The sequence below is a fragment of the Scardinius erythrophthalmus genome (genome assembly GCF_964197995.2).
Source record: "Scardinius erythrophthalmus genome assembly, chromosome: 23".
NCBI classification, from domain to species: Eukaryota; Metazoa; Chordata; class Actinopteri; order Cypriniformes; family Leuciscidae; genus Scardinius; species Scardinius erythrophthalmus.
The window spans coordinates 29,751,188-29,775,092 of record NC_138243.1 but is presented as its reverse complement, the minus strand read 5'-3'; the positions used below and the strand labels follow the sequence as shown (position 1 = coordinate 29,775,092).

Here is a 23,905-nt window from a genome sequence, read left to right as displayed (position 1 = left end):
CAAGATCCTGTGACCGCTGAAGTGTGCGGTGTGATTGTGTCACGCGTAAGCACGCTTGTTTTGATGAAAGATGGTCTTGTAACTTCAGCACGGCCCTGTGTAACTCAATACACGCGAGTAGAGTTGCACAGTACGGGTTATTGTTTATCACCGGTGCGGTATGAACACATGCACGTCCTGTGACGCAGGTTCAGGTTTTAAACGCACTAGTCACAACTGCATAATCCAGGATTATGAGAGAAAAAAATGAAATGTGGCCCTGACCGGATCGGCGACTGCATCAGTCCCATAACGAGGATTAATTTTCAGTCGTAATCTGCGCAGATTGACTGTCACGTAATCTTTAAGCATCACAGTGAATGTCGGCTTGTCTGCGCTGGAATGGAGTACAGCTGAAGTAAACAACCTCCCAGGAGCATTCTGGGACATGAAAGAGCAGTTGCTATCTCAAGCAATCTGTCTATCACGAGTAAAGCGACCTCTCCCAGTCTGATGCTAATCGCTCTCCTGTGGATGTGGGTGTTTGCTGCACATTTACCCCGTTTGTTCAGCACTGCTTTTGCTTTAGAGACTTGCTTGTGTGTTCATACCAGCTACTATTTCTCTTAAGGCACTTTTGGCCAATACTGATAACTGAGAATGATTGTTTTAGACGATAACTGATATAATGACCAATATTGTTAATTTTTAACAAAAATACAGGTTTGAAATCACATGCTTCGTTAGTGAAATGAGGCTTGATCTAAATGTTATAATTTGCTGTAGAAAAAATGTAAAAAGCATAAAAAATGTGAAACTTTGGAAACATCATTTAAAAAGAGATGCAAGAATATTAGTTTAAAATGTGTTCAGCCTTATCAGACTGATATAGATCATTTTTACAACCCCAAAATAACTAGATATGATCACATATTTATAATTATTTTTAATTTTACATTTTTCTATTGTTTATCTCATCTACTGTAATTGGTTCGTGATAGGCTTAGAATGATCTCTGAAGGATCATGTGACACTGAAGACTGGAGTAATGATGCTGAAAATTCAGCTTTGATCACAGGAATAAATTACACTTTAAAGTATATTAAAATAGAAAACCATTATTTTAAATTGTAATAATATTTCACAATATTACAGTTTTTTCTGTATTTTTGATCAAATAAATACAGCCTCGTTGAGCATAAGAGACTTCTTTCTCTTTCTTCTTAATAAATATATTAATGTTTCCAAACTTTACGGTACTGTACATGCTGCATACGTAAATTGAAATTAAACATATTATACAGTACGTCAATAGACATTTTATATGCAGTATACTAACACGTGTTGTGGTTAATTTGATCTTGCTTTCAGATGTTGTGAAACTCCGTGTCATGTTTAAGACAAAATTGCTGCATGCATTTTTAATACATTTGTAACAGAGATCCGGCTCTTTTTTGCTGACAGCAGTGAGTCTGCAGGGATGCTCCGGCTCGGCTCCGGCGCTCCGGTCCACATCTTGCGTCTCTCTCTGCGTCGTGCTCTCCAGCTCTGTAGGTTTGTGGTTTCACAGGAAGCCGCTCATGTTTGTGTAAAGCAATGCCTCCTATGTCATGTCTGTGTAGCCGAGGTGCTGCGCTCTCACTGTGTCGCTTGTGCAAGCTCGTTTTTTTTTTCCTTTTTTTTTTTTTTACGACTCGCTCTCCAGGAACGCCCGTTGCTTCATATAAGAGTCTGGATCTCTGACTAGGGGGGCTTTGAAAGCCGGTGGGAGGTGCTGAAAGGGGGATCCTTTGCATTTTCTCTCTTTTGTTGTTGTGAGACAGAACGTCAGCTAAAAGACATCTGAAGTTCATGGACCTGTGGAGGAGACTGATTATAAACCAGCGCGTGGATGTGAAATGATCACGGCGGGTCGATAGGAATCATTAGAAGCGGATTACAACATCGGGATTCTCCGTGCTTGTATATGTGTGTTTTGTTTTCTAGGAGCATGGGGCTCTGGTGCGCGATACACCAGGAGCCCTTCACAGCTGGACTGACAGCGCTGTGACTCCGTTTTATTGTTTCGACCGGATCAGGAGTTAATAGAGTGCAAGGAGCATCTCGCATTTGATCCGCTATCCCTGATCTTTTCAGCACAGCATGAAGAGTCACCCATGTGGACATCCCAGCATGGCTGTCTACGATGTGGACGATGTTCGGGAAGCCTCGGCTAGCCCGGTCAAACGCCTCAAAACTGATCACCCCCTTCCCTGTCTCCCTCCAGAGGAGGCCTACCAGAAACTGGCCACCGAGACCCTGGAGGAGCTGGACTGGTGCCTGGACCAGCTAGAGACCCTGCAGACCCGACACTCCGTCAGCGAGATGGCCTCCAACAAGGTGAGTCACGCTTAAACTTACCACCTAACACATGGCATTTACACACCTAAGAAAGAAGGGCTTCCCTTGAGTTAATGTCATTACTGACGCCCGGGGGAACTCAGGTAATTGGTGTGATTTTGGCAGGGCTGTTGGCTCACAGATGAGAGACGTTATCAGGTAGCGTAGAGCCAAGATGGCTGCCCCTGGGGGGGTGCAATTTCAGGGAGATACACACACAAGTCATGTACGTGCAGGATTGTCCATCACGTATCCTGACCATCATCCAATGCAACATCCAAATGCTCGCTTCTCCACTGTGTGAGTATAAACGACTGACACTGGTTTCTGTTTATGCATGCGTGGATGTGTGCGCGTTCCCATGCTGGAGTCGTCAGTTTAGACCTTTATCCAGACTGAAGCATCATTGTCATTGGGTCTATTGTTGTAAGAGGGAGGTCAGATTGCTGGGGATCATGTTTAGCATTGCTGACGACTGCACTGGCATCTTTTAACGTGGCACAGTACTGCCGTCTCCACCAAAGCTTCCCTGTTTAGAGAAATATGTGTTTGGTGCAGGTCTGTGAGGAGGGGGACTGAGGGTCATGAATTATATTTCACATTGGAATTAGGTGATATAATGTTTGCTGTCATGTAAAGGTCGACTGCCTGCTGCTGGACTTTGGTGCATTTAAAAGTCTTTCCACAAACTGTTTTGATTTTCTAAAGAACATGTGAGGGGTGTTTGCCTGATTTGAAGCTAGGGTGTTGTGGATTGTTGCCAGGGTGTTGCTATGTGATTGCTAGAATGTTTTGGATGGTTGTTAGGGAGTTTTGGGTAGTGGTTACAGTTGCTGGTTACCTGGGAGTTTTAGTTTGTTGCAAGGCAGTTGGTTGGAATTTTGGGTGGTTGCTAAGGGGTTGCTAGGGGGTTCTGGGTTGTTATGTTATGGGCTGTCTCGTGTGAAAATTCCCCACCCTCAAGATTCTGTGATATTCTGGTCTCTAGATATCTTGGTCTGTGGGATTTTTCCACCCATTTTTATCATGAACCAGGTGCATCCATGTCTGTAGAACAAACTTAGGGTCAAATGACACATATACAGAGTTTAACCATGATTAGTGATCCTTGTCTAATTATAAAGAAGTCTTGCTTTGCTTTGTAATTTTTTTATATTTTATAGTTAAAGATATTTTAATTTATGACATATGCATAAAAGGTGCAGTACTATCATTATCCAAACACCTTGTTGGAGACATGTTTGAAACATCCCATATAAGGCAATTTATATGTATTCATATTTTTAAAACTATAATTTGATCCTGCTAACTATTGTGATTTCCCATATACGGGCATTATGCAAACTGTGTTTACAGTCTCACCTGATTATATAACATCACTGTAACACCATCAGCTTTTATTGCTGAATAGACAGGAAACATGCTTTTCCAAACAAGTTTTAGGTCCGACCTGAAACTTGTTGCCTGTTTGCTTCCTGGCCCAAGGAATTGTTTTACCTGTAAAGTAACAGAACACCTCTTTTGCAGAAGTTGAATACTGTTGTGAAAAATCATAATAGAAATAGTGGTTCTTACCTTAGAAAACACCATATATATATATATATATATATATATATATATATATATATATATATATATATATTAGAGCTGTCAAAATTAACACATTCATTATTTTTTATTTTTTATTTTAACACATTAAAAATATTGAACAATCAATGCAACATGCGTTTTTTTCTGTCATCTTTGGCTGTGCTACAGTATATGATCATGCTATCATTCATTCAAGTGCTATTAAATCATTCAAACGCGATAAGACGCAGAAATAAAAACGCAGATCTTTACTGTCGCACGTCTGTGAAGCGGCTCTCTGTGAACAAACACTCGAAAGCTGCTTCTCTTTTGCGCTTGAATTGACAAAAACCCCAAATTGTGTCAAATTCCCATTTTGTCCAGTATCCTCGCAAGCACAGTCTTAAATGAGTTAAAAAAGTCTTAAATGAACGTAGAGTTGTGAGAAAATGGGAAGTGTGTTAGATCCGCATCATGTGCGTCAGGTATTAAAGTGACAGCAGCCTCATAAACCTGATGCTGTTTGTCATTAATGTTAATCAAACAACAAAAGACAAAGAGAAAAGCTCTTTTGTGGCTTTAGTAAGGATTAATTCAACTATGCAGTGTTTGATTATTCAATTTCTATTTGTCTATTTACCTGTTAGACCTACCTGAGAATCTGACAGCGCTGTTTAGTTTACAAGGTTACATAGGTCAAAAACAATGAAAACAACCAACCTGACAGGACCCGTAGAAGAACCCTTAGCGTTGAGTCCTGATATATATAAGGCACCGCTGAATGTGACATTTATTATAATGGGTTTATGTGAAGATTGTTTCAAGATCGCTTGAATTAAAAGTAGTTATATTTTTTTAATGCTTATTAAATGATAGCTTTCAATTATACTGTGATGTTCAGTGGTTATTATTAACGGCTAAAATTGAGAAATTTAATAGAGACATCAGTATTGGTATCAATGATCCCGGCCTTCTTTCATAAAAAGATGCCATTAAACAAATATTTTAAATATACCGTCTTTATGCAATATATGTTATATATTACATATTGTACACGCACACACATATAGGTAATTAATAATGTTAGATAAATATATATTGTTAGTGGTGTTTATATTATGTGTGTGTGATATATATATATTATAAATTATTTAACACCAAACAAAGCTGTTTATCATTAGATGTATGTAACGTGTGTTTGCCTACAGTGTCACAAAGCTCGCTGCCGAGACGCTGCGTGTCTAAACTAGCCCTTGCGTGACATCATAGCGTTGTGTTTAACGTTCATACACAGGCTACGATATGCACTACCAGACGCATGCTACATCAGTGTCCCCATATTCATGAGCATACAACATGTGCTTTAACATCTCAGGCTAAAATAAGTGTGTTCAGAGCTACTAAGATGCTGTGATGTTTGCTAGCGGACCTCATTAACCTTTCGGCTGGGTGTCTTTGTGCCGAATGTGGTGCGTGTGTGTATCGTCTGCGCTGCCTCTCCACACACACTGCAGGGCTCAATTTGTCTGCGTCGCCATGGCGACTGCAAGCATGTGGGATCCTGCACAAGCCTGTCTGTCTGCGCTGTGACAGGGCGGGCATGTTGTTGCTGTGTGTGTACTGTAGGTATTCTGTTCATCAGTATGCAGCGTGGCAGGCCTATGCCGGTGATTCCTGAGCATGCTCAGTTCATTCAAAAAACAAACCATAAGACTGAGGGGCCTTATAAAGGAGAGCTGGGTTGTGTAATACAAAATGCCTCACGCACTAATCTGATGCGAAGAGATGCAAATAAAGCCATTGCTCAGAAATGAACTCGCACGGCGAATGCAAATTCAAGTGTGTTATCTGATCTCTGGTTGCTTAGAAGTACCTTATTGCATAACATATATTGTGTCTTTAAACATCCAATGTATGTAACAAATAAAAGTACTGGCAGTGTTTATTTAGAGACATTAGGAATCAGACTCATCTCTATGGACTATGAAAGCAATCCAACATCAACTGACTAATCCCATAATCCCATGACTATGGCTCAAGTTTAGAGGATTTTATAGATTTAAACAAACCCCTAATATACAGTAAGGCATTGAGCACGTCAACACAATGGCCAATCAGAGGTGTTTAAGAATCCGTTCAAAACGCTAGAGGGAAATGCTGGTATCGTCACATTTTTAAATTTCCAAAGTCAGTACTTTTTGACAACTATAGTTCACATTCATGTTTAGAATTCATGAATCTGTTACCGGCCAACTAGTGATTGACACCATTTAATTTACTTCCAAACACCGATTATTACTCGCACTCTGTATTTGGTGAGTGTTGATTTTAGGCCCTGTATATAACACTCGCCAAGTGCCAAATGCAAGTAAAAATTGGTGTTGCCAATATATATTTATCTTTCTACTAAGACTTCCCATTACAGCAAATCTGGAGTTAGCAACTTCCCTTCCATGAATCCTCTTCAAACGCCAGTGCCAGTGCCAGGGGTGCAGAGACCCGAAAGAAGACAGACAGGAGGAAAATGAGACGTGTGGGTTGGAGAGGGGGGTTTGGCGTAGGGGATGAGGGGGTATCTGTGGCCAGTGGGTTTCTTGAATGATTTGGATCCTGCACGCGCTGTGGTAAAGCCTCTGGCTTCCCATTGGTCCTCTCTGAAGCGGCGACCGCAAGGCACGAAACGTTGAGCGATACTCAAAGAGTTCGCCGATGGCTTTAATCAAGCCCAGATCCAGCCAGAATTCACTTCACAGAAAACCACACAGAGGTCTGCTTCCTCACTAAAGAGGGAATATAATTTACATCTTGCATGGCATTACGCTTTACATGAGCAATACAGACATATAATATGTCGTTGTGACCTAAAATCCAACATGCAGCCAATAAGAGTTCATCAGATTTGGGATTTGTGCACTTAAGATGTTACTTCATCTAGTTCCAGGATTCAATTAGCATCCGTCAAATCTGTTTGGAATTATGTGTTATTATGAGTGTGCATGTTCCCAATAAAACTTGACGTGGCGATAATTAGATCTCCAGAAATAGCATTGCCTTTCTGATGATGCGCATAAAGAGCTCCCGGCAGATTTTGGGGTGTGGGCCGAGGTTCGGCATGACACCGGCCTCGACCTGCAGCCAGACTCGACCACACTCCCTCCAGTCTATAATCAATCATAATTATAATCTGATGTTACTGTATGGCAGTGTTTCGTACAGGATCCTGTTTCACCTGCAGTTTTTGTGGTTCAATCATATCACTCACTCTAGTGGTGGGCGACAAAAATGTACAGTTTCAAAAAATGTATTTTTGCTGGAAATCCAACCCCTAAAATATTTTCTATAAGTTAAAGCTGCAGTCCGTAACTTTTTTGGGTTAAAAATTATCCAAAATACATTTTTGAGCAAGTACATAACCAGCCAGTGTTCAAAGCTCTCGCCGTAGCTCGACTCAAAACGGTGAGCTTGTAATAATGTTTTTAGCTCCAGTGGTACTGGTGGATTTCCGTGGGAAATTCGAGCATGTGTTTGCGTCATTACGTCACATCTGTCCACATAAAGAAGAGTCTCGGCTAGTGTGAGGATGCTGGAGGTGGAGGTTATAGCCTTTTCTCACAGCACTTGATATAGTTAAAGCGTAACTCTCGCCAAAATGCATCCTAGGGTCTTTTTGTTAATCTACCCGAGGCAAACTTTCGTTTAAAAGCATAATTAGAATAAAAAAAAAAAAATTAGTTTACTAAAAAGAAAGATTTCGAACAACTCACTGTAACTGTTGTTGGTTCTGTCCACCGGCATTTTGACAGTCAAAAATAGTCGATCTCTGAATGCGAATGAGCTGACTCTGAATTTTAGTATTGCTTCTCATATGGGGATCCTTTTTCAAATACAAGGACAATATTAATTTTCACTAACGACAAAACAACAAATTATCCGTGAATTTATTTGGAACTAAGCTTTAGGAGCTTTCCATCTTTACTCTTCTCCCTGTTACGTTGCATTCGGAGATCGACTATTTTTGACTGTCAAAATGTCAAAACAGTTACAGTGAGTTGTTCAAAATCTTTCTTTTTAGTAAACTCTGTGTACACAAACAATGTTCTCAGTGCTGGAGTTCACGTGTAGAGTCACGTTCATGTGTAGAGTGGTGAGACTTCCAGCACAGTTTCATGTTGTGTCGAGCCTTCTTAGTGTTTTAAAAATAGCCATTTTGATGCTATCATAGTCATTTCCCAAGCACTCCCATTCAAAAGCCAATTTGACCGAAAATGAAAATACAGTCAATCTTAAAAGTGGTGTTTCCATCATAATTATGCTTTTAAATGAAAGTTTGCCTCAGGTAGATCCACAAAAAGACCCTAGGTTGCATTTTGGCGAGAGTTACCCTTTAAACGTATCAATTTGATGGCGGATCCAGAAAGGTTCAAACGACAATCACCAACTGGAGATTCACCCGTTGTAAAATGCAAAAGACTTCGGAGCGGCTACAGAATAAAAGAGACTGCAACCAAGCAGAAAACAAGGATAATATCGGAAGGGCTTTAAATGTAATCACGCAATGCTGATGTTGTTAACATTAACAATTTGAGAATGAAGGTTAATTTGCACGGTTTGACGTGATATGATAAGCGATCGTTAGATTTAATCGGCGCGATTTACTGCAATGCTTTTTTCCACTTAGTTGCTCAAAACAAAAGTTGATGTTACTTGTTCAGGCGACATTTTCCAGTGAAAATTCTTCCAAAAAGAAGAATCTGTGATTGTGAATGAAAGTATCCACACCGGCGGTGACTGACAGCCGCACGTTCTCCTCAAAACACTGGATTCATCCGCGCTGTGCCGTGCCGAGCCACAACCCACGTAAAGCTGATAATTCCGCGAATAACTGCAATTGCAGATTTTGAACAGAGATGGCGACAAAGAGGAGAAACTACAGAGTTTGATTCAAACTGATTTATGAACCTATTTGACAGATTCTTTGAGAACCGGCTCAAAAGTCACCAATCAGACACCGCTAGCTATGTTTCCATTCAAAGCTGTGAATTTAACTTGTGCGCAAAATTGGAATTTTGCATAAAACATTTGTGAATAAAGCAGCATTTCAACCACCATGTGTTCAAGAGAACAAAATTGGTGCAAAATATCTGTAATAAAAATGGAAGTTGCTGCAATCCAGGAGAGCCACTGTGACTCTTGTTCCTCCATCATGCGTTTCGGATGCTGGTGTTTGTGAACGCAATCATATGAGACGCTTCCGGGAGGGAATCAAACCAAATCATTTTGATGACAGATTGATTTCAGAATGATCAAGCCAACATTTGAGATGCTGTGCAGTGCATTCGTCCAGTTATCCAATCACATCCTCTGTTTAGGCAAGAGTTTTTTGCTGTGAATCGAGGGATTTATTTGATAAATGTGTTTCCATTGTACTTTATGAGCTTATCAAAAAAAAACATCCATCTCAATTGAGCGCTTATGTTTTTAATATACATTTTTAGAAACTTGCCATTTCCATCCATCGTTGTATTATGCAATATCCCAAAATGTGCATTAAAAAAAGCTATTGATCATTTGCAACCAGTGAAAATCTAACGTTTTCTGACTGCAAGCTTGCAACTCTCTAAAATGTCTCTAAATGTAATTTACGTATTATTAAAGGGAGTTCTTGGTTATACAACAGTGATAAATCGACATACACAGGAATTCTCTCAAGCTTTATTTCCTTGTATATGCTGAACCACATAATATCTTGCTTTGCATAAAGAAATGCTTTGACGTAATACGCCACCGCAGCGGACTCATATTTCTTCTGATAATATAGCCTCAATGCCAAATGGTAAAGGCTTCAGGTTCATTATTCAAATCAGCCACAAACAAATCCGACCAATGGCTATTGCTTTCAAAAGATCTGATCTGTCCATTTGTTTTTCAAAAGAGAGCATCAGCCATGGCCACATGAAAGCCTCGTGTCATGCTTGGACGGGGGTCGAGATCTCCATATGAATGCTGGCGTATTGTTCTAGACATGTTTGTTTTATTTTCAGATCTCCAGTTTAGCAAGTGTCATCAAAGACACACACTTCTGATTAGCCTTTGAATTTAAGTGGAAGTGGACGTTACCTAGAGCCTGTTTATCAGCAGGTCAATATTTACACTAATACAAGTTTGTTTTACAGTCTGAGAAGTTTAACTACTTCCTCACATCAGGCTGTGCTTTGGTGTAATGGCAGTTTTTTGATGATTGGGTCATTTCAGTGGCAAATGTTGACGATTGCATCTAAATATATAAATATATAAAGCCTTATTAAATAAATAAATGGAGAGTTATTTTATCTAAAATAATTTTATTATTTCAGATGATTTTTTTCTTTCTTTTTTTTCTGGAAATGAATCCTAAAAATGTGTTATATATTTTATTATGTATATTTTTTAAAGTCCAGTGTATTTAATATTTGTAATTTTATTTTTAATTGAACATATTATATTTAAATTATTTGTATTATTCATATTATAATTATAATATTATAATTGAATATATAAAATTATTTTTATTTTATCTGAATTCATGAATGTATTCATTTGTATTTTTTTGATAAAATGTTAATTACATATATTAAATAAAAAATGTACATAGTTTATTTTTTAATGCTATCATTGAAACGCTTCCATAAAATTGTATTATTTATATTTTGTAAGTCCAGTGTATTTAATACTTTTTTAAATTCTATTTATTTATTTTCAATTACATTTTATTTAAATTATTTGTATTACTCATATTATAATTGATATTCATAATCATTTATTATTCATAATATAATATTATTCATATTATAATTAAAATTTTTATAAAAAGTACTAATAAAATATATTAAATAAAAAATAATTAAATATGCATATTTTATTTTTTAATGTTACGATTGAAACCCTGCCATACAATTTTGTCTATTTTTTTAAGTCCAGTTTAATACTTATACCAGTTAAATGTATTAATTTATTTTATTGCAATTATAAATAATACTTAATTATATTCTTTTTTATATATATTTGAAAGTATGAATTAAATATATTAAATCAATTAAAAAATGTTAATTAAAAAAAATATAGAAAATGTTTAAAGTTATCATTGAAACACTACCATAAAATTTACAAAAAAAAAAAAAATCTCAAATTGCATAAAAAAATCAAAACAGAAATTGATTATAATCTCTCGACGTTGCTGAAGCTCCCACTTCTGATTGGTTACTTAGTGCCAATAATAACGGCCAAATGTTTTACAAGGACCAAATGTGACCCTGGACCACAAAACCAGTCACATGGATCAATTTTTGTCAATAAATAAGCTTGCCATTAATGTATGGTTTGTTAGGATAGGACAATATTTGGTCGAGATACAACCATTTGAAAATCTGGAATCTGAGGATGCAAAAAAATCTAAACATTGAGAAAATCTCCTTTAAAGTTCTCCATTTATGTTGGCGATTGTGCAGCATTCACTCACAAAAATACATGTTTTATATATTTACGGTAGGAAATTTACAAAATATCTTCATGGATCATGATCTTTACTTAATATCCTCATGATTTTTGGCATAAATGAAAAATCGATCATTTTGACCCATACAATGTATTTCCACAAATATACCCATGTGACTTGTAACTGGTTTTGTGATCCAGGGTCACATATTTTATCTTTCTATCCATCAATACTTGATCAGATACACCTCGACTGAACACGATTCTACCAGGTACAAGGTGAGCTGTGAAACTAGTGTCCATCTCTCCCTCTCAGTGCTGAGCTGTGATTGGCTGAGCAGAAGGGGCTCGATTATATACGAGCAGACCCAAATTTAGAAGGTGTCGAGCGGCACAGTGTCTTTCTCACGCCGAGTCTGCCAGCCTCCACTCCTCCATCACACCTCAACCTGATCCGGAGATGCAGATCTTAGCCTGAGACCAGAAGCTTTCGCGTCACATTGCCTGAAGGATTTAGGAGGGCTTCGTTTCTTGCTTTTGTGTGGTTTTGAAGCTTTAGCGAAGATGCCTGAAGCGAATTACCTGCGCTCAGTCTCATGGGGATATATAAAGGTATGCTTTTTCCTAAAGATGTGCAACATAAAGTAGCAAAACTTTAACTAAACAATCAATTTTGGCCTCTCTGCATTGACCGTCATTCTTTAGTTGCGGGTTTTGTGTCGTCATGAACTGATGCATTCAAAAATGTGCGGTATGCCACATGTAAATTATATGCAAATTAGCAGAGATTAATATTTTATGCAATGATCCAAACAGGACAGTGTCAACGGGTGTGAGAAAAAACGAGTTTTTGATTTTTGTGTGATGTTTTGAAGGCTTTAGCTGGGTCTTTACACACACACATTCAGTGTTAATGGAGTGTTGTTGAAAATCAGTGCATGTGTAATGTAAGACTTTTTTTAGGCAATGGCAGATTTGTGCGACACTGAGTGAGTCTGAGAAGAAAAATAGATTTTTTGTGCATTGCAACATTATTTTCATATATTTATTATCACAGCCTTGTGAAGAACATAACTATTTTTATGATAAATAAGCATTTTTAAATCCAACCTAAAACTATTTTCTTAGGTTTGTTTTTTCTTGATGGTTTCAATTATTGTGTTTCTGTGAAAAAAAATTTTCTCTCTTTGTATTTTTATTGTGTAAAGTGCCTTGAGAATCTGCTTTAAAGGCGCTATGTAAAATAAAGTTTGATTATTATTATTATTATAATTATTTATTCATGGTGGGATTACAGGTTCACACGTCTTCTAAATGTACCTGATCTCTAGGTTTTTATTTAAAGGTCGCCTGTTTTCAAGCTGATTAGAATAGAAGGTTACAGCTGATTGATTTATTCATCGTCTATGTGTCAGCTAATCATAAAGCATTACTGTGACTGATTAAAACTGTGTTTTGTCTTGTCTGTCTAGTTCAAGCGGATGTTGAACAGGGAGTTGACGCACCTCTCTGAGATGAGCAGATCTGGTAACCAGGTCTCAGAGTACATCTCCAACACATTTTTAGGTAAACCGTCAATCACGAAAACATTAACGTCAGTGTTATGGTGAGCTTCGTGACGCTCACGCTCTCTCTTCCCTGTCCGTTCTCCTCCAGACAAACAGCACGATGTGGAGATGCCCTCCCCGCAGATGCAGAAGGAGAAGGAGTTGAACAAAAAGACCATGTGTCAGATCAGTGGAGTGAAGAAACTCATGCACAGCACCAGCCTCACCAACTCCAACATCCCTCGCTTCGGGGTCAAGACGGATACGGAGGAGTCCTTAGCCAAGGTGAGCGAGAGTTGTGTTGGAGAGCACTTCAAACCTCAATCATCTCAATTGAATCCTGATTGGATCTGATCAGAGACTCTCGTAGTCCTTGATGAAAGGTCATTGGTTTTTTCGTTTTTTGTGTCCGATGACGTGGATGGATGACGTGGAACTGGAAAGATTTTGTACCCTGCTGAAAAGACCAGCTTGGACCAGCATGAGTTTCCATGCTAGTTAGTGTCACGCTGTTCACCAGGAAGCTTATCGACTGGCATTTCGACCAGGAATATCTCTCTGGTTATGCTAGTGTTTATCAACACAATGATGCAACATATGCTGCTCTTTTCAGCAGGTTTTTCAGATCAATTTCCTCAAATGAACTGGTTTTCGTAAAAACAACTCCCGGATCATTCCAGAACATTGTGTGGCTGTTATTGAGAGCCAAACCAACATTTATTTATTTTAATGCATTTTGCATATGGATTTAGTCAAGCCACTTTTATTTATATAGCACTTTATACAATACAGATTGCTTCAAAGCAGCTTCACATTAATAAACAGGAAAATATACAGTACTGTGCAAAAGTCTTAGGCATGTTAATACCCCCCCCCCCCCCCTCAAAAAATGGTTTTAAGTCAGTTATTTATATCTTTTGCTGTAGTGTGTCAGTAGGAAATATCAGTTTACATTTCCAAATGTTCATTTTGCCATTAATTGTAATAATCCAGTGAGATTTGTGTATGCACAAGGAGTCTGACAACAGCCGGTCTGATCTGATCTCACCATCATCGAGTCCGTCTGTGATTACATGAAGAAACTGAGACGGACTAAATCCAGAAGAACTGCGGGAACGTCTCCGAGACGCTTGAAGAAACCTTCCTGCAAAGCTACAGTACTGTGAAAAGCACTGGCACTCGTGTTAAAATGCTGTAAAGTGAGGATGCTTTCAAAAATAAAATCACTAATTGAATTTATTTATGATTTAACTTCTATTAACGAATTCAAATCAATATATGGTGTAACGACCCTTTGCGTTTAAAACGGCTTTTGTCCAGGTACACTTGCGCATAGTTTTTCAGGTAGCTTTGCAGGAAGGTTTCTTCAAGCGTCTCGGAGACGTTCCCGCAGTTCTTCTGGATTTAGTCTGTCTCAGTTTCTTCTGTTTCTTCATGTAATCACAGACGGACTCGATGATGGTGAGATCAGATCATACCGGCTGTTGTCAGACTCCTAAATCTCACTGGATTATTACAATTAATGGCAAAAAGAATGTTTGGAAATGTAAACTGATATTTCCTACTGAAACACTGCAGCAAAAGATATAAATAACTGACTTAAAATCTTTTTTTGGGGGGGGGGGGGGGGGTATTAACATGCCTAAGACTTTTGCACAGTACTGTATCAATTAAGAAACTCATTCAATTTCAGCAGTAAAGCAGCTCTTAAAATACAATAGTGTCATTTTCAGCTTAATTTAGTAGTGTTGATTCAACTCAGTTCAATAACTCTGTCAATGTTGCAATGTTTATTAATTATTAAGCAAACCACGGAGTAAAGCAGCTCTACAGAAGACAATAGTGCCGTTATTCAGCTCAAGTCTGTTCAGTGTTGATGTGGTTATGAGACCTTTTAGTTTGGTGGCATCACACACAACAGGACGATCTAATGATGTGCTGCTCTGTTTCAGGAACTGGAGGACGTAAACAAATGGGGCCTTAATGTTTTTAAAGTCACAGAGTTTTCAGGCAACAGGCCTTTAACGGTGATGATGTACACTATATTTCAGGTGAGACCAATCGCAAACATTCACCAATGACCTTTACTGATAAACGTCTGACACTGTGTCCTGACCAGACGTGTTGTGACAGCGTGACGTGCCGTTAAAGGCGTCTTTTACATCTTAATCAGAGTTTTTTGTCTAATACCGATAAGCGTTTCTATTTCTGCGACGTCGCGGCTGGAACAACAACATATAATATGACAATGATGAACTCAGGTACTGATTATGTGCTTTATTTCATCTTAAAATAACTGAATGTGAGTTTTAATATCAGTTTTAATATCTCCTTTATAGCCAAACTGAAAGCGACAATGTATAATGCTCAGATCATGAAAATAAATGAGACTGTGAACAAGTGTGCTTTATAACAAAGAATGTTTCAGTCACTCAATATGTATTTTTTAATAATGTTAAAATTGTCATATTTATGAATTTGATAATATACAGATCACTCCATCCACATGCTCTTCTGATTGGCTGTGATTTTGGATTGATTACTTGCAAATGCAGAGAGACTCCACCCACACTCTCTTCTGATTGGCTGTGATGTTTGATTGATTTGGTTGTGAGTGCAGTGCGTTTGCAGAGAGACTCCGCCCACACTCTCTTCTGATTGGCTGTGATGTTTGATTGATTTGGTTGTGAGTGCAGTGTGCGTGCAGAGAGACTCCGCCCACAGTCTCTTCTGATTGGCTGTGATGTTTGATTGATTTGGTTGTGAGTGCAGTGCGCTTGCAGAGAGACTCCGCCCACACTCTCTTCTGATTGGCTGTGATTTTAAATTCATTTGGTTGTGAGTGCAGTGCGCTTGCAGAGACTCTGCCCACACTCTCTTCTGATTGGCTGTGATGTTTGATTGATTTGGTTGTGAGTGCAGTGTGCGTGCAGAGAGACTCCGCCCACAGTCTCTTCTGATTGGCTGTGATGTTTGATTGATTTGGTTGTGAGTGCAGTGCGCTTGCAGAGAGACTCCGCCCACACTCTCTTCTGATTGGCTGTGATTTTAAATTCATTTGGTTGTGAGTGCAGTGCGCTTGCAGAGACTCTGCCCACACTCTCTTCTGATTGGCTGTGATGTTTGATTGATTTGGTTGCGTCTTATAGTCGCGTCGTGTCTGGTGTAGACAGACAAATTGCTTGTCATTGGAATTTTATCGCATCTGGTTAGGACACGGTGTTTCTGTGCACAATTCATCAGTGCATGTCATCGAAAAACTTTGTTCTCATAAGTTTTTTCACCTCTAAAAAATAGCATTAAACAAAAATATAATATCTTACTTTACATGATCCAATCAAATTCTTATAAATCAAATTGAGTCCCGCCCTGCATTATGTAACATGCTGTGAGAATTTAAAATCATGTTTTTAATGGATGTTTGTATTCCCTTATCTCTCCGTTCTCTTTCCCACAGGAGAGGGACTTGCTCAAAACATTTAAAATTCCCTTGGACACTTTCATAACGTACCTGATGACCTTAGAAGACCATTACCATGCTGATGTTGCGTATCACAATAACATTCATGCTGCTGACGTCACCCAATCGACACACGTGCTGCTCTCCACGCCGGCTCTAGAGGTGAGAGCCTTTCCACCCGCAACATTCAACATTTAGAAATGGCCGTTGTATTGACGTCACAACTGTGAATATTTACCGCCCACATCAACACATATTCAGTGTTCAACAACTGAGCATTGATGGTCATTTCACACGCGCAGAGGTCCATAACAGAGGGTATTTACATATAGAGGCTGAAAATGGACATGGAACAACTGAATTATGAATGTTTTTAGTGCAACAAACCTTGACTGACATTATAATTGTATTAAGGCGAGACACGGCAGGCAAAAACATCGTTTTTTTTTTCACTGGTCAATTTTGGGATATTTGTCTTCAATAACATGTCTTGTGGTGAAAAGAAGTCCGAAATACACATTTAGGTCTTTATTTTACTACACTTTGTCTGTTTGCATCTGTAGATTTCTCATAAATTCAACAAAAGTTGGCGTTGAAAATCATCCCGCTGCTCCCTGTCATCACACACACCGTTAGAAAGCTCTCTCTCTCCTGTACAATGCTGTCGGATCCAAATATGGTCATTTCCTTTTTATCAGCAACCAATCGTGAAAGTATAAGGGGGGGTTAAACTCTAAATGCGCAATCTCATTGGCTGATGATAAATCTTTAAAGCCCGTTTTCTCAAAATGACTTTTCTCTCATTCTCCAAGTCCGAAATCTCCACTTCAGTAGCACCGATATACACCACACTTTCCAGTCTTGTACCTAGTTATATTATGAAGACATTTACAGAGGGATTTGTAAATATATTATTCCTAGCTTGAATTATATAACATTTTATTCCAAAAAACATGGCGAAAATAAATTTTTTAAGGCTATTGACAGTATATTCTGATTTACAGGATAACAAAAGTAGATCATTTGAGAAAAGTTTTTCCCATCTAATATGTGACACAATGAAAAATTAATTTTGAACCTGGCTTTATCCAATACTCAGATTTAGTTTTTTTTTTATATATATATATATATATATATATATATATATATATATATATATGCAAATTAGCGCATATTTAATTAGATAATGCCTAACTTGCATATTTAAACATTAAATTACAGAAAACTTGTAATACATTTTTTTCTCATCTTAATGTAGGTAATCAACTGGGAAAGTTTCATGGTGATATCTGCTAGTTAAAAACGTTACCCTATTGACCTGTAGTGTCTGGCCTTAATGAAGGTCATGTGGTGAAGGTGATGTCTGCTCTGACCACACTTCCGCATGTTGTTCTCTTTCAGGCGGTTTTCACAGACCTTGAAATTCTCGCTGCCATTTTCGCCAGTGCAATTCACGACGTAGACCACCCGGGCGTCTCAAACCAGTTCCTCATCAACACCAGTAAGTGTGCTTTAATACAAACTACATCTAAACAACTGAGCACATGATACATATCATTAACATGAACAAAACATTGCTGATGTATTTGATCACCTGTTACTGGATTAGGCCATAAATACTATTATTAATAATCATAATAATAAAGCTTTTCTGCAGCCATGCTTTTGGTGAAAATTGTTCAAGGTTAAATGATCAAATTATTTACATTTCTAAATATAATAATAGCCTTATTTATTTAAATGTGTAAATATAATAATGTTATTTTTAAATATTTAAAAATAATAATCAAATTATTTAAATTAGTAAAAATAATGATCTAATTATTTAAATGTGTAAATATAATAATCTAATTATTTTTTGTCTAAATACTGTAATAATAATAATCTAATTATTTAAATATCTAAATATAAGAATCTAATTATTTAATGTCTAAATATAATAATAATTTTTTAATGTCCAAATATAATAATCTCAGTCTAAATATATAATAAAATAATTATTTAATGTTTAAATATGATACATTTGTTAAAATACCTAAATATAATGATTTTTTTTAAATATCTAAATATAATAATCTAATGATTTAATGTCTAAAAATAATAATCCAATTGTTTAATGTCTAAATATAATAATCTTAATTATTTAATATATAAATATAGTAGTGTCATTATTTAAAAGTCTGAATACAGTCTCGTTATTTAAATATCTAAATATAATTATTTAATTATTCAAATTTTAAAAAGTGTAATTTATTCATCTTTATTTATGACTATTCGTAATTGAGCAATAAGGTATGAATATATTTTTAGAAAATAGTAAACAATAAAAAAAAAGATCTAAAAGATGTAATATCGACTTGTAAACTAAGGTTAATAGTTACTTTGACTGAAAGGCATTATTCGACCAATCAGCATCCAGAAAGGGCACTGTGCATTTTATAAATAACAATATATGAATTTAAAAGCCTTTGTGTGGATGATCTATATATTCAGTGAAACGTTTCACAGCGGATCGCTGTTGTGTATTGACAAACTAAATCCCATCAGCTCTGAGACAGACAGACAGACAGACAGCGCACATCTGTCCTCAAAACCACTTACATAAGTTTATCTTGACATCAGCAGCACTGATATAACACACATAAACATGTGATACACACGTCACACGCTGTAATCTCTGGCGCACAGTGATGGAGTCCTGCTGCTGATGCAGAGATTAGCACAAGGTTATGTTGATGTATTGTGTGTGTGTGTGTGTGTGTGTGTGTGTCCGCAGACTCTGAGTTAGCCCTCATGTACAACGACTCATCGGTGCTGGAAAACCATCATCTGGCGGTGGGCTTCAAACTCCTGCAGGAGGAGAACTGTGACATCTTCCAGAACCTGAACAAAAAACAGAGACAATCGTTGCGCAAGATGGTTATAGATATCGTACGTTCCTTCACACCACATCTAGCGTGTTTTTGGTTTATTCTGAAGTCTGGCTCACGGTTTTCTCATGTGTTTCTCCAAGGTCTTAGCGACTGACATGTCCAAACACATGAACCTGCTGGCCGATCTGAAGACGATGGTCGAGACGAAGAAGGTCACCAGTTCTGGAGTGTTGCTCCTGGATAACTATTCCGACAGGATACAAGTGAGGAATCACCACAACTTCTGTCTCGGCCAATGGCGTGAATTGGGGGCGGGACTGTGTTTTTGTTGACCAATGGTGTTTAAGAAACCCATTGGATCATTAACATTTATTGGTTTAATGACGATACATTGGAAATAAGAACTTCTAAAACGACAGAAATACTTTTTTTAATGAAAATTATGATTTTTCGCAAATGTTAAAGTTCTTTCAGCTCCATTTGATACATTTTACATTATTTCAATTGTAATTTTTTAATTCATAGAACATCTAAAACCATCTAATGGGATATAAATAAGTTTAACATTTATTATTTTAACATTTAACAGATTTTTTATTATATGCATGGAAGCTTTGTTTCTGACACAGAATAAAACCATTTAAAAGATAACTTGCAACTTTTTATCTCACAAATCTGACTTTTTTTCCTCAGAATTGTAAGATATAAACTCCGGGAAAAAAGACTTGACTCCTTTCTCAGAATTGAAAAAGTTTATATTAAGTTTATATGTTTTTTATATTATTGTATGATAAGTTTTTATATTGAGTTTATATCACAATTCTGACTTTATACCACGCAATTGTGACTTTATACCAATCAAAAGTTTATTTTGTATTCTGTGGCGGAAACAAGCTTCCATAATTATGATACTAATCTGTTGTAAATATAGAATGTAGTTCGTTTTAGACATTTTATGAAATATAAAGTGTAAATTAAGCAGAAATTGCATATTTATAAAACTTCGATGACTATCTAATGGGATATTAAATAGATAGACATTTATCATTTTAATATTTAACTAATTTTTTATTATGATACTGATTTGTTGTGAATATAGAATGTAGTTTTCATCTGTATACAATATTTAAATAGCAAATTAAGCAACAACTATACCCAGTAAATTCCATTTAACTCTTGAATGACTTATTTGACGTACTGAGACTGATGTGTTGTGAACGTAGCTTGTTACTGAAGTGTGTGTTTGTGTGTGTGTCAGGTGCTTCAGAACATGGTGCACTGTGCGGATCTCAGCAACCCCACCAAACCCCTGCAGCTGTACAAGCAGTGGACGGACCGCATCATGGACGAGTTCTTCAGTCAGGGCGACCGCGAGCGGGAGCGAGGGATGGAGATCAGCCCCATGTGTGACAAACACAACGCCTCGGTGGAGAAGTCTCAGGTACCAGTGATCACGCCATCAACCCGGACACAAAAGGGGCCATTAGCTTTGGATATACTCAGTGTGAAATTGCTAAATCAATTAAACAGATATGAAATCTATTGGGGGTTTGGCGAAACACGGTTAACCGGTAGAGGTTTTGGACTGTCGTCTGTATTGTGGTTATGCTCATGTGACTGGAAAACGTATCGTTTGAATGCGTTTTTAAGCATTGTGGTTTAAAAACAAGTGATTTTAAACCGTTCAAGCGCAATAAGCAGCGAAAGACAACTCATTTGAATATTTGTGCGCACATAAAGCATCTGCTCATACAGCGCGCGAGTACTAGAGTGTCTAGAGTTTACTGGGCTTAAACAGTCAAATACACACACTTGTACGTCAAAACGCCGTCTTTGTGAGTATCCTCATAAACACAGTCATTTATATCTTCGGTCACAGTAAATGGTTGAGAAGGAAAGCACATGTACATCAGTATATTAGATCAGTGCATTCGCTCTTAAAGTGACAGGAGCCTAATAAACCTGCTTTGTTCTATTGTAGTTTTTTATTTCTAGTGTTTAAAGTTTTTCAGGTTGGTCTATTTTATTTTTGTCTTTGTTATTTTTTTAACTTATGTTATTTAGGCTAGTATTAGTTTTTATGTGATTTTGACATTTGAACTGTATTTTAAGCAAAAATAACTATATTGTGATTTACATCGTTATCATGAAATAAAATTATTCATATCGTGATGTAAGATTTTGGTCATATCACCCACCTCTAAAATCTATAGACATTAATCTAAGGCATCAAATAAATTATTAAAAAATAACAAATTACTTAAAAAACAATTGTTTATTGTACTTAATTCTAATTTGTCCGTTTAGTATTATTTTTTTTTTAGTAATTTTGCTGTCATTTTTAAAATTCTCTTTAGCTTTAATTTACTTTTATTTAAGTTTTAGTACTTCGACTTATTTTATAATAAGGCAACATTTTTGTTTAACAAGTTTTTCAACTAATATTTTTATTTTATTTCAGCTTTATTTCAATTCTGTGCAATCTACAGAGTGACGAAGTGACCAGCCTTAGTCTGTTTTTCAAAGCCTTCATGAATTTTAACCCTTTACGTTCAGATCTATGCTGTGAGAGTTCGCAGGTTAAACTGTAAATACATTACTAAGGCTACGTCCACATTAATCCGGATACATTTGAAAACGGTGTTTTCATTTAAAAACGCTCTCCGTCTATACTACGGCATTTTCAAACGTTTTCCACAATTTTCTCATCCACACTGAAACGTCGTAAAATGCTAAATTCACCTTATTACGCATGCGTAAACCCTCACAAAAGTCCACACTACACAGTCCACACTACACAGTCCACACTACAACGCAAAAAACGCGTTTTCAAATTGATCCACTTTGGAGAGCGTTTTCAAAAAGCTTTGTTTTCATTAATAAAAGCACAAATCTCAATGTGGACGAAAGGCCAAAACAGAGAGAAAAAGATGTGTTTTCAAACCAAAATGCATTAGTGTGGACAAGGCCTAGGTTTAGCAACTATTACTGTAGAAATGAAAGTTAAATTGACCGTTGATTTGTTGCACCTGTCTCCAGGTGGGCTTCATCGACTACATCGTGCACCCGCTGTGGGAGACGTGGGCCGACCTCGTGCACCCCGACGCTCAGGACATCCTGGACACGCTAGAGGACAACCGAGAGTGGTACCAGAGCACCATTCCCCAAAGCCCATCGCCCGCTCCCGACCAGCCCGAGGACAGCAGCCGATCCGGGACGGAGAAGTTCCAGTTCGAGCTGACGCTGGAGGAGGACGGAGAGTCCGACACGGAGAAGGACAGCGGGAGCCAGGCCGAGGAAGAGGAGGAGGAGGAGGAGGAGGAGGAAGAGGAGGACGACAGCTGTAGTGACTCCAAAACTCTCATCACACAGGACTCAGAATCCACAGAGATTCAAGAGGCGGAGGAGGGGATTTCGGAGGTTTCCACTGAACCCAGTATGGTGGAGGAAGAGGAGGACGAGGAAGATGAGGAGGAGGAGCCGACAGACACGTAGCTAATATTTAATAATTGACAATGAAATTGAGTTCCAAAGCGCACGTTGCACTCCGAGACCTCGACTCCTCTCCACGAGCTGCCTGGAGACCAGAGGACACTAAGACTTCGGTAGGTTGTCGTTTTATTTGCACTCAGGAATAACATTTTAGTCCTCTGTCTTTTTCGAGCTTGGTTTTGTTTACTTCGCCCCCTCCTCCTCCTCCTCCTCCTCCTCCTCCTCCGGGATTCGACACAAAGCAATCGGAGGAGACGCCAGCGGGGATCCACGCGGGAACACGTTTCCTTGGATTTCAAAGAGACCTTATTTTCTACGTTTTAAGTCTTCCTAAACTTTGACTGAGACAAAATTTCACAAAAGACAAAAAGAAAAAAAAAAAAGAAAAGAAAAAAGCAGCTCAGCGCTGGCACGGCCTCTTCGATGATTTTGTACGGTATACATACAGATTTTTACATGGTTACTTTTAATATCAAAGCAGCAGCTGTTGCGTTTTCACTGAAACTTGACGCGAAGGGTAACTTGCAAGTACGCAACGTGGGTCGTGCGTTCGCCACCATACACACTCATATCACTGCTGTCACACACACTCCTCTTAGAAGCTCAAACACTTTACCTCCTGTCAATCACCTGCAGATGCTTCATGCTCATTAACTCTTTCTGATCGATTGCCGTCTTGTTCCCGAGTTCTTTCAGCACTTGAAGCCTGGATTATTAACATATTAACGCATTTATAATATTCATAGTTAAATTCACTGAAACACATCAGTATGTGTATATATAATATATATATATATAACAGTGTTATCAAATCGATTAATCACATCTAACATAAGTTTGTGTTTATATAATGTGTGTGTATGTATATATATATATATATATATGTGTGTGTGTCTGTGTGTGTATATATATCTATATCTATATATATGCATACATACGTGCTTTATGTATGCATAAAGCATTTACACACATATACACACAACCACATCCATATATATGTGTGTGTATGTGTTAATATTTCAATTTAAATCTATTATTATGGATTATATATATATATAAATGTGTATAATACAGGCACACATTAATATATTTTTTTAAATTGTGCCTTTAAGTTTAATTACATACACACACACACA

At 37.5% G+C, this 23,905-nt stretch overlaps 1 protein-coding gene across 3 annotated transcripts in view; it reads left to right on the top strand.

Moving 5' to 3' along the window:
- The window catches only part of LOC308684121 (3',5'-cyclic-AMP phosphodiesterase 4D-like), an 85,411-nt gene extending 61,506 nt beyond the window's left edge, over positions 1-23,905 (top strand). For 2 of the 3 annotated variants that reach the window (XM_081355190.1, XM_081355192.1), the window contains 10 exons: positions 2,246-2,358; positions 12,870-12,963; positions 13,054-13,229; positions 14,897-14,995; positions 16,402-16,566; positions 17,806-17,905; positions 19,181-19,335; positions 19,418-19,540; positions 20,536-20,718; positions 22,317-23,905. In XM_081355190.1, coding sequence (XP_081211316.1) covers positions 2,246-2,358; positions 12,870-12,963; positions 13,054-13,229; positions 14,897-14,995; positions 16,402-16,566; positions 17,806-17,905; positions 19,181-19,335; positions 19,418-19,540; positions 20,536-20,718; positions 22,317-22,772 — 1,664 coding nt within the window. In that variant the 3' untranslated portion in view covers positions 22,773-23,905. The remainder of the gene's footprint in view (positions 1-2,245; positions 2,359-12,869; positions 12,964-13,053; positions 13,230-14,896; positions 14,996-16,401; positions 16,567-17,805; positions 17,906-19,180; positions 19,336-19,417; positions 19,541-20,535; positions 20,719-22,316) is intronic. The other variant, XM_081355191.1, reaches the window with a different exon arrangement.